Source organism: Emys orbicularis, chromosome 12, assembly GCF_028017835.1.
Source record: "Emys orbicularis isolate rEmyOrb1 chromosome 12, rEmyOrb1.hap1, whole genome shotgun sequence".
Classification (NCBI taxonomy): domain Eukaryota; kingdom Metazoa; phylum Chordata; order Testudines; family Emydidae; genus Emys; species Emys orbicularis.
Window position 1 is genome coordinate 42,765,721 of NC_088694.1, and position 16,208 is coordinate 42,781,928.

The following is a 16,208-nucleotide window of genomic DNA, read 5'->3' on the forward strand; positions in this document are numbered from 1 at the left end:
AATGCAAAAAAAAAAATAATTGGATAAGGCCAAGATTTTCAGACTTGACTCATGATTTTGTAAGCCTCCTTTTTTCAGTGCCCAACAGGAGACATTTTAAAAGGGTTTGATTTTCAGAAAGGGCTGAGCGCCCACCCTCTGAAAATCACTAGTCACTTGTTACTTGGCGTAAATTATTCAGTGAAGAACAGCAACATTTGCTGACAGGTTTCAGAGTGGTAGCCATGTTAGTCTGTATTATCAAAAACAAAACCAACATCGTTTTTGTTTTAACATTTGCTGAAGAATTTTTGTGACCAAAGAGCGTCCAACCAGCTCTGTTTGTAACTGTGGTTGTTGCATTTGCTGTATATCGTTGAGAGGTCTTTTTCCAGTTTTCTGCTCTGTGTGGCTCTTTCAGGGAGCAGTGTGGCTAGGGATTGTAGTGTGGCCATGTGGATAGTCTTTAAAGAAGCATGGATGCCAGTGATAGGAAAAAAACCTACTGGGCTATTATTTGTCAAATAAATATTTGCCAGGATTTTAGGGGGCCCAATTTGAGACACTTTAAAAGGGCCTGATTTCCAGAAAGAGCTGAGAACTTATTTTACATCTAAACAGAGAGGCCTGGTTGATTGTAGCTTTATATCTATATCTTTCTGCTTCTTTCTGTGAGAGGCAGAAAGAAGCAGAACGCAAGAGAGGCAGGGGTTAACATAGCCTTGGGGTAAAACCAAGAGACAGAGCTACTTTTGAGCACAGGACCCAGTGGAAAGGCAGACTTGGATTGCTGAATGAGGAAAGTGCCCTCTGCATATTCTTTGTAAATAAACAGGATTCCCTACAAATATCTCTGACTTTTATCATTGATCTCTGCTACCTGTGCCGGCCAAGAGACAATGGTGTTTAAATTTATTTCCCCATGTTGACTGCTGAAGCCGCCCTGCCCCACTCGTGCTAAAGATTTCCCCCTGGCCCAGTGAAGACCCTTCACATTGTAAACTGTCCAGGGAAAGGACTTGGTTCATCGCTGTGTATTGTACTTAATAAATAACAAAAGTGAGGCACAGAGAGGTTAAGGGACATACTCAAGGTCACCTGCAAGTCAGAGGCAAAGGCCAAAATCGAGCCTTTTGATAGGAGAGGCCTATCCTGGCACACAGTCCCATGCTTTTACCTTGACATAGTGTTACCAGTTATTATCCACGGTGTCCTGAATCCTCAGGGTTCACAGCAAAGGTTGGGCCTGGAGTTGGACCACAATTTGCTGAATGACCAGTTTTCCTCTCAGTTTGCTGATTAAACAAAATGCAAATGTTTCATGGGAACATACCGATTTTGGCACATTTTTATGACAAATGAGTGCGGTATTTTATTTCTGTAACTTCAAAGCATGTCAATTCGACTGTCATCTCAAGTTTAATAGACTAGAATTGAACCAAGTAGAAATGATAAAGTTAAAAAGGAAGTGCTTTATCGTTATCCCAACAAAGCACCTCAACATTTTGATAAGGTTCTTTAGCTGTCTCCAAAATGAAATTTGTCAGAATTTTGCTGGCAATGTTGCTGTTTCATTATGATCTGGGATGAAAGGCAATTTCAGAATGTCAGGATTGCCCATGGAATGGAAATTCTGAGTTTTGACCAGGTCACATTGTTGAAAGAAGACAAATAAATGAAGCACAGCTTCAAGATACTTCTTCTTATTCACAATGGGGGTGGAGGGCCAGTACTTTTGCTCTATCTTGCTAAACCCCATTGCCCTTCCAGCCATAGGATAGAACCCAGGAGTCCTGATGCTAAAACCCCCTTCTCTAATCCACTAGACCACAGGCCTTTCTCAGAGCTAAGATACAACCCAGGAGTCCTGGCCTCCATTGCTCTAACCACTGGCCCCCACTCCTCTCCTTCACTGCTGTAATCACCAGACAGCACTATTTCCCACGAGGACATATAGCTGCAGGCTTTATGAATAGTTTTTTCATTGTCTCATAATTATCTGCTGACTCTCTTTCCCCCAGACTCTCCCTATGAAAGAGACAGGCAGTGGAAACCTCACCACCATCTCCCACATCCTCCTCCTGAGATTTGGGAACCTCAAGGAACTGTGGCTCCCGCTCTTTACTGGCTTCCTAGCTGTCTATATCATATCCATGGCCACCAACCTCCTCCTGGTGGTGCTGGTGGTGCTGGACCCCCATCTCCAGACCCCTATGTATTTCTTCCTCTCCAGCCTCTCCTGCCTGGAGATTCTCTCCACCTCCAACGTCTCCCCTGTGATGCTCACTGGTCTCCAGACAGGCAATGTCATGATATCTCTTGGCGGCTGCCTTGCGCAGCTCTATCGCTTCAGCGCCCTGGCCACCATAGAGTACTTCCTGCTGGCAGCCATGTCTTATGACCGGTATTTGGCCGTGTGCCGCCCACTCCACTACCCTTCCCTCATGGACGGCAGGGTCTGCGGGCAGCTGGTGGTTGGGTCCTGGGTGGGCGGGTTCCTGTTCATGGGGATTGTGTCACTGTCGCTTATACCCTTGACCTTCTGCGGGCCCCGCGAGATAGACCACTACTTCTGTGATTTCCAGCCCCTCCTGGAGCTCTCCTGCACCAACACCTCCATGGTCCAGATGGTCACATTCTTCCTGTCCTTCATCCCAGCCTCCCCATTCCTCCTGACAGTCACTTCTTACGTTTGCATCACCTGGGCTGTGCTGAGGGTCCCCTCTGCCTCGGGAAGACACAAAGCCTTCTCCACCTGCTCCTCCCACCTCACCGTGGTGACACTGTTCTACGGAACGCTGGTGGCCATGTACATGTCCCCCAGGGACGGCACGGGGCTGAACCCCAGCAAGGCACTCTCCCTGCTCTACACAGTGCTCACCCCACTCCTCAATCCCCTTGTCTACAGCCTGAGGAACCAGGAGGTGAGCAAGGCCTGCGGGAGAGTTGCCAGGATGGTCTCATTGGGGGGGTTATGCCACCGGACGGTCTCCATCTCATGGCCCACCCAATAGCTGCTACTGCATGAGAGAGGCTTGGGGACACCACTACTGGGAATTCTAACAGGCTTCATTATCCTCATTCTACTGCTCCCTGATCATCATCCTCTGGGCCCTACTGACCCTGTAGGACTGCAATAGTCATTGCTGGTCTGTGCTAGCTCCTGCTTCTCTCCATTGTCCACAGCTGTGATCAGAGCTGTTGGGCTCTGATTGCTTCTACCAGCCTTTGTTTGTAGCACCGGAGCCACCAAGTTCACTAGATCCATTGCTCCCTTCCAAAATCTGGATGCCAGCTGGAAGCAGTTGAATTTCTTCCATTCAGATAGGGAGAGGGTGAACAGAGCAGCATTCCCATTCATAGTGCATCCAAGCGGGAACCTACTGTAATCCACTGCTCATGCATCCATTATGAGGTGCTTCATACCCCAAAAGGGGCATGTTTAGGTGTGCAGGAGGTATAGCTAGGACTTCCCCAGTCCTGCATATTCACAAGCAGTGGTAGGAAAGGCCCGTACAGGGTACGCTGATCTTCCGCTGTAGATGTAGAAATTGCTGCTGCGCCTGATTATTTCCCCAATGGCCTTAGAAAGATATGTCCTTCACAAGCACATGTCAAAATTCGAGCTGGTTGAAACATTTCTGATGGGCTATTTCACTGAAATCTGCAGGAGTGTCAATTCTGATAAACATTTATTTAAAAAAAAAAAGTTTTGCAATTTGTTTTATTTTATATTCTACTCTAAATTCGACTCTGTGTTCCATTGACCTGAAACAAAGTTATTTCAAAAATTTCATTTGGCAGGAAACATCAAATTTCGATGGTTTGTTCCAATGCAAAACAAAAGCAGATTTCAAAATCACAGGACTTCACGCAAAATGAAAATGCCAGGCATAGGCGCTGACTTTTATTTTTCTCTGTGGGTGCTCCACCCCCACTCCACCCTGAGGCCCCGCCCCCACTCCACCCCACCCCACCCCACCCCACCCCACTCCACTCCACTCCACTCCACTCCACTCCACTCCATCGGTGGCACTGATCAGCTGTTTGGTGGCACCACCGATTAGCTGTGATTTTTCTTCCATTGGTGCTCCAGCCCCGGAGTACCCATGGAGTCGGCGCCTATGATTCCAGGTCTTGCACAGACTAGTCAGAATGCTTTAAATTGTCATCTGATTTTGGTTATCTTCTTTTTTTGAGTGCTGAAACTTGCACTGAAACTGTACACGTTCACCATCTTTCAAAACCAGGCCTGACATTTTCCAGTTAGGGGACTAAATTTAAATCCCTAAATATGGGGCCTGATTTTCAGAGGGGCACTTCATTCAATGGGAGCGGTGGGTGCTCAGCACTTCTGAAAATCAGTATATACCTGGCCAATCAGCATTTAGTGCTAGACACTCAAGTTAAATACTTCCTCACCAGGAGCCAAAATGTAGCCCTACGTGAAGCCCCACAATGTGAACATAGGATCAGGTTTGGGGCCTCCAGAGTTGAAGGTTCAAGCCCCAAATATATGAACTCAGGTGTTGATGTAATAAGTTCTTCAGCAGACTCCCAGGAAGCTGCTACTTTGAAGAATGATCAGCCAGTGGCAGAGAGACTAAACAGGCATGTTAGCGTTCTGAGTCATAGATACAGTGCTAGGGCAAGCTACTTGTCTTCACTTTCATGGTCTAGCCCTGCCCAACCTGTTATCTTTAATTTGCTGTTGAGATGTTGACTCCCACCTCCGACTGGCCCAGGATGTCCGCCTCCATCGCCTGCTCGTTACATCTTCAAACGAGACCCTTTGTGCTGTCTCTCGTGTTGCCACTCATGCTTGGGAGAAGCTCCTGGTAAACAGCCAGAAACTACCTCATTATCATCTTTCAAATCCCTCCTTTCCCGTGATGTCTATAAAAAACCTGACAACAGTTAGGCCACTGGTTTGCCGAGACTACTGCCTGTCATGCTGACCAATACTGTCTCATAGTTGCCTTGCAGTCTCCCATCTGTCTGTATCCATCTGTTCTCTCTTGTCTTATATTTAGATTGTAAGTTCTCTGGGACAGAGATAATTCTTTTGTTTTGTGTTTGTACAGTGCCTAACACCAGGGAGTCCTGGTCCATGAATGGGGCTCCTACTTGCTACTGTAATACAAATAAATAATAATAATACTTGATCAGGATTGTGTGACACAAAGAAAGAAGGACCTCTTTGTCAAGGGGGAATTCACACTTGGCGTGGTCAGATGGAATAGAGTGTAAGGCCAACCTGAGGGGATCATTTATGGTGGACTGGTGACATTATGGAAACTGATGTGAAAACAAGAGCGAGACCGGCCTTTGGGAAACAGATGTGTTGGCGTAATAGTTGTGATTTAGTGTCCAGGAACCTCCAAAGCCTGGGAGATCCTGAAAGAGACTTAGGCACCTAACTCCCATTGGTACTTTTGGCACCAGTGGTGTCTACATTTCTGGGGGCCCAAATTGAGATGACTTAGAGGCCAGATTTTCAGAGGTGTTGAGTGCCCGCAACTCCAGTTCAAGCCAATGGGAACTGCAGGTGCTCATCACCTATCAAAATCAGGCCCATGGTGTATCAAGTTGGGCATGCAGCACACCTTCCTATCTATGGTCATATAAGGCCCCCTATTGCTATAGGATTGGAGCACCTCCCAATCTCTAATGTATTTATCCTCACCATGCCCCTGTGAGATAGGGAAGTGCTGTGTACAGATGGGCAACTGAGACATGCGGAAACAAATGGCTAAATTTTCAAAGGTGATTTAGGTGCCTAAACATGCAGATAGATGCCCAGAGGGATTTCCAAAAGTGCTCTGGGCCCAGATTCTCAAAGGGATTTAAGTGCCTAAATTAATGTCAATAGGAGTTAAGTGGCTGGGAGCTTTAGAAACCCACTAGGCATCGATATGCATCTTTAGGCACCCAAATACCTTTATTAATCTGGTTTGAAGTGACTTGCCCAAGGTCCCACTGCTGCCAGTGAATGGCTCCATGCTGAGCTCTGTATCCATACACCCTCCGAATTTGGCAGGTTCAAGATCCTAACCCAGCTCTGAATGTTACAATGGATAACAAAGTTGTGTGCTGCCCTGGAAAAGGAAAGCTGCTCTGTTAGCTCCAGGCACATGCTGGGGGAGCCAGGATTAGAACCCTGGTCTTTCATCTCCAAAACACAGCAGGAGCCTCCCACCTGCATTAAAAGACACTGCTAGGAACGGCCACTGCTAGCAAGCCCTTTGGCCCATCTGCACATTCACCACTAGGTGGCAGTACCTTCTCTTACAACAGGGGTCGGCAACGTTTGGCACGCGGCTCGCCAGGGTAAGCACCCTAGCGGGCCGGGCCAGTTTATTTACCTGCTGACGTGGCAGATTCAGCCGATCGTGGCCTCCACTGGCCGCGGTTCGCCGTCCAGGGCCAATGGGGGCAGTGGGAAGCCGTGGCCAGCACATCCCTCGCCCATGCCGCTTCCCGCCGCCCCCATTGGCCCGGGACGGCGAACCGTGGCCAGTGGGGGCCGCGATCGGCCAAACCTGCCATGTCAGAAGGTAAATAAACTGGCCCGGCCCGCTAGGGTGCTTACCCTGGTGAGCTGCGTGCCAAACGTTGCCGACCCCTGTCTTACAACATGCACACTGCCAGTGCACCAGAAACTGCTTCCTAGAATCCACACTGGGCTGACTCAAAATCTCACATCTAAACGCCCTGGGATTGTAGGCTGTTTGAAATGTGGGACCAAATTATGCAGTTGGAACCATTTGCCATTTTTCTAACAGTAGTGACAAGTAACACCCACTGGGAGGGAGTGGAGGCCTGGTCCTGAGATTCAATTCAATTCCCTGTGTGGAACATCATAGGGGTAAAAAGGGGACATTTAATGTTGATTTTCAGTAAGTTTTGGAACGCCGAGGAAGTTCCAGAAGATTGGAAGAAAGCAAATGTTGCATCAATGTTTAAAAAGAGCAAACAGGATGACGCGGTAATTACAAGTCTATCAGTCTGACATTGATCCTGGGCAAGATAATACAGTTGCTGATCCAGGACTCAGTTAACAAAGAATTAAAGGAGGGTAACATATCTAATGCCAATCAACACAGGTTTATGGAGGACCGATCCTCTCAAACTAACTTGATATCTTTTTATGATGAGATGACAAGTCTGATTGATAAAGGATGGACAGCGATGGTGGCCCTAGCCTCTGTTTGCTAGAAGCTGGGAATGAGCAACAGGGGATGGATCACTTGATGATTACCTATTCTGTTCATTCCCTCTGAGGCACTTGGTATTGGCCACTGCCAGAAGACAGGATATTGGGCTAGATGGACCTTTGGTCTGACCCAATATGGCCGTTTTTATGTTCTTATGTCTCAAAATGTAACTGTAAATGTGGAATCATCATCAAACAGGTGGCTTTCTGGGGGGTCCCACAAGAATCCGTTCTTGGCCCTGCTCTAGTTAACATTTTTATCAATGACCTGGAAAAAAGCATGAAATCATCACTGATGAAATTTGCAGATGACAGAAAAAGTGGGGGAGTGGTAAATAATGAAGAGGATACACTGATACAGAGCTATTTGGATCACTTGGCAAACTTGGCATGCATAAACAATATGCATTTTAATATGGCTAAATGGAAATGTGTACATCTAGGAACAATGAATGCAGGCCACACTTACAGGATGGGGGACTCTATCCTGGGAAGCAGGGACTGAAAGATATTTGGGGGCATCATGGGGCGGGACTCACCCCTGCGGCACCTCCTGTCGGTCATCCGGGGAATTAGCTCTTCGACCCAGGAGCGCCCTCTGCAGGTCGGTGTCCCGCTTGCCGCTGGACCCGAGTCCCTCCTGGATCCCGGTGCCCCTTTCAGGCTAGGGTGCTGCTCCCTGGCAGTACTCTCACAGATCTGGGTCTCCCCTCCCCGGGGAACCCCCACCCTCTACCCCCACCTCGCCTCAGTCTATGGCCACTGCCAGTTATCACCTAGCCCCCGTTCCCTGGGGCAGACTGCAGCGTAAGTGCCACTCATCACCGGCAAGGGGGGTTTTGGACCTGCTGCCTCTGCCTGCCCTTGGGCTGCCGTCTGCAACCCCAGTAACTTCTTTGGGCCTTTAACAAGGTCTGCAGCCTGGGGGCGTTTCTAGGCCGGAGCTCCCCAGCTCCTCTGGCCTTCCCCCGGCCCTGCTCCAGTCTTGGTACCCTCTCAGCTTCCAGGCAGCCAGGCCCTTCTCTCTCTACCGCTAGAGAGAGAGACTCTCTGTCTGGCTTCTGGTCCCAGCCCTCTTATAAGGGCCAGCTGGGCCCTCATTAAGCCAGCCTCGGCCTGATTGGGGCGTGGCCCCCAGCTGAGGCTGCTTTCCCTAATCCGCTCCGCTTTTCCTTCCCTGCCACAGCCCTCTCCCTGGGCTGTTTTAAGCCTTTTAAGGCAGGAGTGGGTGACCACCCCGCTACGGAGGTCATGGTGAACACAAGCTCTCCATTTGATGCTGGGGCCAAAGGGGTTAATGCGATCCTGGGATGCATAAACAGGGGAATCTTGAGCAGGGGCAGAGCGGAGAGGTGATTTTACCTCTGTATCAGGCAATGGGGTTATCACTGCTGGAATCCTGCTGTCCAGTTGTGGTGCCCGCAATTCAAGAAGAATGTTGATAATCGGAGAGAGGCTTGAGATTGATTGAATGTTTAGAAAACACGCCTTACAGTGTGTCATAAATATAAAGGGAATGGTAACAACCTTTATATATGCAGTAACATAAAATCCCTCCTGGCCAGAGGTACAGAATCACTTTACCTATAAGAGGTTAAGAAGCTCAAATAACCTGGTTGGCACCTGACCAAAAGGACCAATAAGGAAAGAAGATACTTTCAAATCAGGGGTGGGGGTGGGGGAAGAGGTTTTGTTTGTGCTCTCTTTGTTGGTTCCCTCTCTGGACGGAGAGAGAGACCAAGCAGGTAAACCATTTCTTGAAAACATACCTGAAATGATATATCTAAGATTAAAAAAATTGTAAGTAAGAGCAAGGAAATGCATTAGATTATCTTTTGTTTTATCTTGTGAATTTTCCTGATGCTAAGAGGTAATTTCATTCCTGTTTTGTAACTGGAAAGCAGAGTCAGAGGGGAATCTTTTTAAATCTTTTTATTTACCCTGTAAAGTTACCTTCCATCCTGATTTGACAGGTGTGATTCTTTTACTTTTTTTTTTAATAAAATTCTTTTTTTAAGAACGTGATTGATTTTCAGTGTCCTACAAACCAAGGGCTTTGATCTGTGCTCACATTGTAACCAATTGGTCAGTATATTATTCTCAAGCCTCCCCAGGAAAGGGGGAGAAGGGGCTTGGGGGAATATTTTGGGGAAACAGGGACTCCAAGTGGCCCTTTTCCTGAATTTTCGTCCAAATCACTTGGTGGTGGCAGCAATACCGTCCAAGGACAAGGAAAGGATTTGTGCCTTGGGGAAGTTTTAACCTAAGCTGGTAGAAATAAGTTTAGGGGGTCTTTCATGTGGGTCCCCACATCTGTACCCCAGAGTTCAGAGTGGGGAGGGAACCCTGGCATAGAGCGACTCAAAGAGTGCGATCTACTTTGCTTAACAAAGAGAAGGTTAAGGGGTGACTTGATCACAGTCAGTAAGGTCATGGGGAACAAATAGTTAATAATGGGCTTTTCAGTCCAGCAGAGAAAGGTCTCACATGATCCAAGGGCTGAATGTTGAAGCTTGACAAATGCTGACTGGAAAGAAGACGTCAATTTTAACAGTGAGGGTAATTAACCATTGGGACAATTTACCAAGGGCTGGGGTGGATTCTCCATCATGGACAATTTTTAAATCCAGATGGGATGTTTTGGTAAAAGTGCTGCTCTAGGGATTATATGGGAGCAGTTCTCTGGCCTGGATGATCATAGTGGTCCCTTCCACCCTTGAAGTCTATGAATCTATGAATCACCAGCCCTGTGGTAGGTACAGCTGCCGGCTAGAATACCAAGGAAACATTGCTAGGGACCGAAGGGCATAAGCAGAGGTGGGGAGCAGGGGGGAGCCGGGGCTGGGACAGCAGCGAGCTGCAGGTCAGAATTGAGGGGCACTGGGAGAGGTGAACGGCACTGGCTAGTCTAACTTTAGCAGCAGGTGTAGCTGCTGTTCCTAGTACGAGCACTGACGACCACATGAGGATGATATTTCTGGCCATTTTTTTCACTGCTGCTGCTCACTTCCTGTAACTTCAAAGCAGGAACCAAGGGACATAGATGGAGCTGTGTGTAATTGTGACCCCCCCACACACACACACACACACCTGGGGACCACAGAGCCAGTTCTGCCCAGTCTAACAAGGGTAGCCAGTCTGTAATTAGCCCAGCACCTCATTGGCAACAGCAAGCTCGGGATGCAGTGGCAGAAGGAAATGCCAGTCAGCTGGGCCCACGCACGGACAATCGACAACTCAGTGTGGATGGCGCGGGATTTCATTCAGATCATGAGCCTGGTTCATAGGCCACCGCTCCCTGCCACCACACTACAGACACGTCCTCCCCGGTGGCCAGGGCCGTCCTTAGGATTTATGGGGCCCTAAGCAGTATTATTAAACTGGTGCCCCTATCTCTGACGGCAGCTCGGGCAGGGAGGGACGAGGCAGCAAAGAATACCGAGCCGCCCGGCCCGCCTCTTGGTGGCAGAGAGTCACAGTTCCCCGCAGAGACCCCCATACCCTCTCCCTCACGCAGAATGTACGACGCCGGTGCATTCGGCTCTGTGAATACAGCCCCTACCTAAGGAGACTGCAGCGCATGCTGGGTGTGCAGGAGCTGACCCCCTCTTACCTGCTGTCATGGGCAGTGGGTGAAGCTGCCGCTAGCTCCCCAGCCCACCTCTTCTGCCAGTGGCCCCACCCATACTCCACTCCCACTCTGCCCAGGCCCCGCCCTCTCCCCACTGTCTCCCTCCTCGCTTCCCTTCCCTCCCTGCTCACTCCCTTCCAGCCAAATCCCTGAACCCAGATGAAGCAAATGACATTTGAAAAAACTACTCTTCTGCAATTTCTTTCTAAAGAAAATGGAGCATGTTTTCCACTGAATGTCAGATGGTGAAGACTGGACATGCAGAAGGTACCTAATTAAAAGCACTAAACTTGGGAATAAAAAAATATCAGTCACAGGTTTTTTGATATGCCCTGAAGTTTGTCAGAGATTTATTTGCAAAACTTTGTAGTAAGGGCAAGTCAGCTGTCTTGCTGAATACAACATTAAATATTATGGAATACATGATGCAGCTCTTCTCTGTTTTACATTTTCTTAATCAGTATTTTTAAGCTGATTTTATATTTTAAATGTACTCTTAAGCCTTCATAAAGTAATCATTCCAGATTACTACATATTTAACTCACTGAAACAAAGACATTATTTTAAATTAATCAGTCACAGATGTTTAGTGTGTTCATAACAATGTTCACTGCTTTTAGAAAAAGGGAACACTAATTTACTTTGTGTGATCTCCATAACAATAGACATGTTTATAAAATTTCACCAACTTTAAAAAATATGTTTCCAAAGATTTTAGGCATAACAAATGATTTTATATCTTACTAAGATACTGATTTTGCTGGAGGGTTCTTTTAAAACTAGTTCATCAAATAGTCAGAAGTAAGGAAGGGGAAACTTGTTTGTCCAGCTATCTGGAAGGAAAAGGGTGTTGTCTCTTTAAGGGCTCTCTTCAACAGGGGGGTGAAGGGAGAAAGGGATGGACAGAAAGGACAGGAAGACAAGTACTCCTCGTTCTTTTAAAAATTAAAATGTGCATTTTAGATAAGGATGGTCTTTTAAAGGATTTATTTAAAAAACTATATGTCTGAAGATCCAAGCATTTAAGGCTAACAATGAATACTCAAAAAAGCAACAGAGGGTCCTGTGGCACCTTTAAGACTAACAGAAGTATTGGAGCATAAGCTTTCGTGGGTGAATGCCCACTTCATCAGACGCAAGTCACTTATGCTCCAATACTTCTGTTAGGCTTTGTCTTCACTACCCGCCGATCCGGCGGGTAGCAATCGGTTTATCGGGGATCGGCTTACCGCGTCTAGTGAAGACGCGGTAAAATCGATCCCTGATCGCTCTGCCGTCGACTCCGGAAATCCACCTCGGCAGGAGGCGGCAGCGGAGTCGGCGGCAGCGCGGCAGCGGTCGACTTTCCCGCGTCCTCACCGCTAGGTAAGCCGACCTAAAATACGCAACTTCAGCTACGGTATTCACGTAGCTGAAGTTGCGTATCTTAGGTCGGACCCCCGCTGTAGTGTAGACCTAGCCTAAGTCTTAAAGGTGCCACAGGACCCTCTGTTGCTTTTTACAGATTCAGACTAACACGGCTACCCCTCTGATACTTAATGAATACTCAGATTGTGCATCTAAAAATCTATGCAAGGATTTTTTAGAGATGTGATTTTATAATCTTCACCAACACACTAATGAAATATTTTTAAAGTAAATTTTAAACTAAGGTCCTGTAGACTAACATGTTCTGAGTAAATGCACAACTGTTTTTGTCAGTAAATTCAGAAACTGACTGTATATACCTGGGGATTGAAAAATGACTGTTAAATGGCTTCATTACCACTTGAATGGCTCTTTAACAGTTTCAGTGTTGTGCTAATAGGTCTGGCAGGCTGGAAGGCTTTTTCACTTTTAAGGGCTTGTCTACACTGGCACTTTACAGCGCTGCAACTTTCTCGCTCAGGGGTGTGAAAAAACACACGCCTGAGCGCAGCAAGTTTCAGCGCTGTAAAGTGCCAATGTAGATAGGGTGACCAGACGTCCCGATTTTATTGGGACTGTCCCGATATTTCCTTGTTTGTCCCTCGATGTGCGGTCAGGACACTGGACAAACAAGGAAAGGCTCCGGAGCCCGGAAGTGCTCGCGCCCCCCCCCCGCCCCGACTCCGCCCCCTCTTCCCCCCATTGGCTCCCTCCCCGAATCCCCGCCTCTTCCCCAGGCTCACCATTCCTCCTCCCTCCACAAGTGCTGGAGGGAGGCCCGGGAGACGCAGGGGAAGCGCAGGGCCAGGGTGAGTGAGAGTCCGGCCTGGCCCCGAGCAGGCAGGACTCAGTCTGGCAGTAGGGAGAGTAGGGGGGCGGCCTGCGGGGCCAGGCGGCGGCTGTTGTCCCCCCCCCCAGGGCAGCGGGACTCGGGAGCAGCCGCTGCTGCAGCTCCCACTGCCGCGGGGGGAGGAAGTGGCCGATGGCCAAGCTCGGCGGCTGCGGCTCTGGCGCCCGGGCCCAATCCCCCCGGGCTCGGGCCTGTTGCGGGGACCCAGCAGCGCGCACGCTGCGCCCAGCCCCTGGCCAGTTGCGTCTGGGCTGCTGCCCAGCTGGTGCTATCCTGCGGCGGCCCCGAGGCGGAGGCATCGGCAGCCCAGGCCCGTTCGTTCCCCTGCGGGACCCGAGCGGGATGGGGGGGCTGAGGCCTGCTGCCCCCACTCCGGGGCTGCCGTGGGATAGCACCAGCTGAGCAGCCAGCCCAGACGCGACTAGCCAGGGGCTGGACGCAGCGTGCGCGCTGCTGGGTCCCCGCAACAGGCCAAGGCTCGGGGGGTTCGGGCCCTGGCGCCAGAGCCGCAGCCGCCGAGCGCCATGGCTGCTTCCTCTCCCCGCGGCAGTGGGAGCTGCAGCAGCGGCTGCTCCCGAGTCCCACTGTCCAGGGGGGGAAAACAGCCGCCGCCTGGCCCCGTGGGCCGCCCCCCTACTCTCCCTACCGCCCGACTGAGTCCTGCCTGCTCGGGGCCAGGCCGGACTCTCACTCACCCTGGCCCCGCGCTTCCCCTGCGTCTCCCGGGCCTCCCTCCAGCGCTTGTGGAGGAAGGGTGGGGGGGGTTGCTCCGCCCCCGCCACGCCCCCTCCTGCGTCACGCATCGTCGTCCCCCCCCGGCGTCCCGATATTTGACTTGGGTGATCTGGTCACCCTAAGTGTAGACAGTGCACCAGTGCTGGGAGCTATGCCCCTCGCGGTGGGTTTTTTTTAGAGTGCTGGGAGAGCTCTCTTCCAGAGTTGGTACCATGATTACAAGGCACCTTTAATGAAGACGTGCCCTAAGTTACTAGATCCCCTCCGGAGGAAGACTCACCAGGCTGCAGCAGCCAGCTGTGGTGATAGCCTGCAGGAAGGGTCAGAACAGCGATAGGAAAAACGGAAGGGTGGACACTAAAACCCAGGGGTGCCCCAAATTTTCGGGTGCCCTACACAGCTGTGTATGCCTAAGGACAGCCCTGCTGGTGGCCACACTCCCCAGCCACCTCTACCTAACCCAGTGCTACGGCCTCCTCCGCCCGTGCTAACCCACCTCCCTGACCTGCTCATCACAGCCCCAGGCCTTGCTAGTCCACCATCTCGTCCTGCTCCACCCTCATTACACACCACCTTCACCTTCTTCATTCTGGCTTCCTCACAGCCCCATCCTGCTCCACCAGTGTTAATCCATCTTTCCATCCAGCTGCTCCCCCTGCCCTAACCCACTGCCCCCATCTGCTCCATCCATGCTAACTCACTGCCTGGCTGATAGCAGGGGGTGATTTGTCAGGATTGAAGGCCATTGGCAGAGATACAGAGGGATGGGTGGGGAGAAATAGGCCATAAAATATTGCCCGTAGTGAGTACAATGTGATTTGACAATACGTACTTTGTGAAATAATCTGCATTTTTCTATGTGTACAGGAAGGCAATGGAGCTAGAGTCGAGGTTCCTATGTTTGTTTGTTTCTTTCTTAATTACTTGCTAGATTATTTATTGAAATAATGCCTCAGGGAGAAAAAGAGTTTGTTCCATTTGAAGAAATAACCCCATCCCAACAATTCTTTTTAATATTTTTGGGTTCCATGAAGAGACTTAATCAAACGTAACTCCATGTTAATGCATTGTGTGTGCTCTGGGGCCTATAGTGCTAACAGATCATGAAGATTCTCCCTTAGCTCTAGGGAAATGGTCTGTGGAGGGAACTGAGGCTAGATTGGGACATCTAGAGTGTAGGACTTGAAACAATGTTGGGGGTATGAAAAACTAGCCACAGAGAAACAAACAGTCTTTTTGGGTGTTCTCCAGAATCTCAGATTTCATTTGGGGACGGGGGCGGGGTTGCTGTTATGGTAGAGAAGAAAACCTTCAAAATGTGATCTGAGAGTGACTGATGCAGGGAACATTGAATCTATTTCCCCATGTTAAGTATCCTCACACCTTCTTGTCAAACTGTCTCAAATGGGCTATCTCGATTATCACTACAAAAGTGTTTTTTTTCTCCTGCTGATAATAGCTCATCTTAATTAATTAACCTCTTAGAGTGGGTAGGGCAACTCCCACCTTTTCATGTTCTCTGTATGTATATATATCTCCTCACTATATGTTCCATTCTATGCATCCGATGAAATGGGTTTTAGCCCATGAAAGCTTATGCTCAAATAAATTTGTTAGTCTGTAAGGTGCCACAAGTACTCCTGTTCTTGATGCAGGGAAGTCTGCTTGAATTTGCAGAGAGCCTGAAGCAATAGCTTTAGGTGTGAACTGTCCCATTCATTTCCATGTGTCAGATGCCATATTTGCAATACTGGCTAACTGCTCAGAGCAAATGCAGCAACAGCTCTATGTGCCATTCCTCAGTCCCCTCTGAGCTAGCCATACCATAGGGATGGATTGCAACTGGTGCCTTAAAGGGAGAAGGTCTATATCCCATTCCTTGACACATGCACACCCCTGAGCCAGCCAGTGCTCAGCTGGGGCTGAATTTCACTTGGTATCCTAGAGGCAAAAGGCTCCGTAGTCTGTTGCCCAACCTCTCTGGAGGAGCCATTCATGCTGATCTGGAACTAGATTGGGGACCGAGAGGTGAAGGCTCCATATTCCATTCCCCAGATGCTCTGAGTACTAAAGCTAACTGGGGGGGGGGAAATTGTCTATCATACTGGCCTCATTTCTACATGACTAGAAGACAGATTTGCCACATGTGCTATGAACATTGTCAAGTTTTTAGGAATGGAATTTTTGCAGCCAGCCAGTCAATCTGAGGAACTCTTTGCCAGAGGATGTTGTGAAGGCCAAGACTAATACAGGGTTCAAAAAAGAACTAAATAAGTTCATGGAGGATAGGTCCATCAACGGCGGCTATTAGCCAGGGATGGTATCCCTAGCCTCTGTTTGCCAGGAATGGAAGACAGGGGATGGATCACTTGATGATTACCTGTTCTGTT

At 49.1% G+C, this 16,208-nt stretch overlaps 1 protein-coding gene across 1 annotated transcript; it reads left to right on the forward strand.

Moving 5' to 3' along the window:
* Positions 1–2,009: 2,009 nt before the first annotated feature.
* LOC135886232 (olfactory receptor 6N1-like) lies at positions 2,010–2,993 on the forward strand. Its single transcript, XM_065414067.1, has one exon. It carries the CDS (start codon positions 2,010–2,012, stop codon positions 2,991–2,993), a length of 984 nt encoding a protein of 327 aa, XP_065270139.1.
* Positions 2,994–16,208: the final 13,215 nt, after the last annotated feature.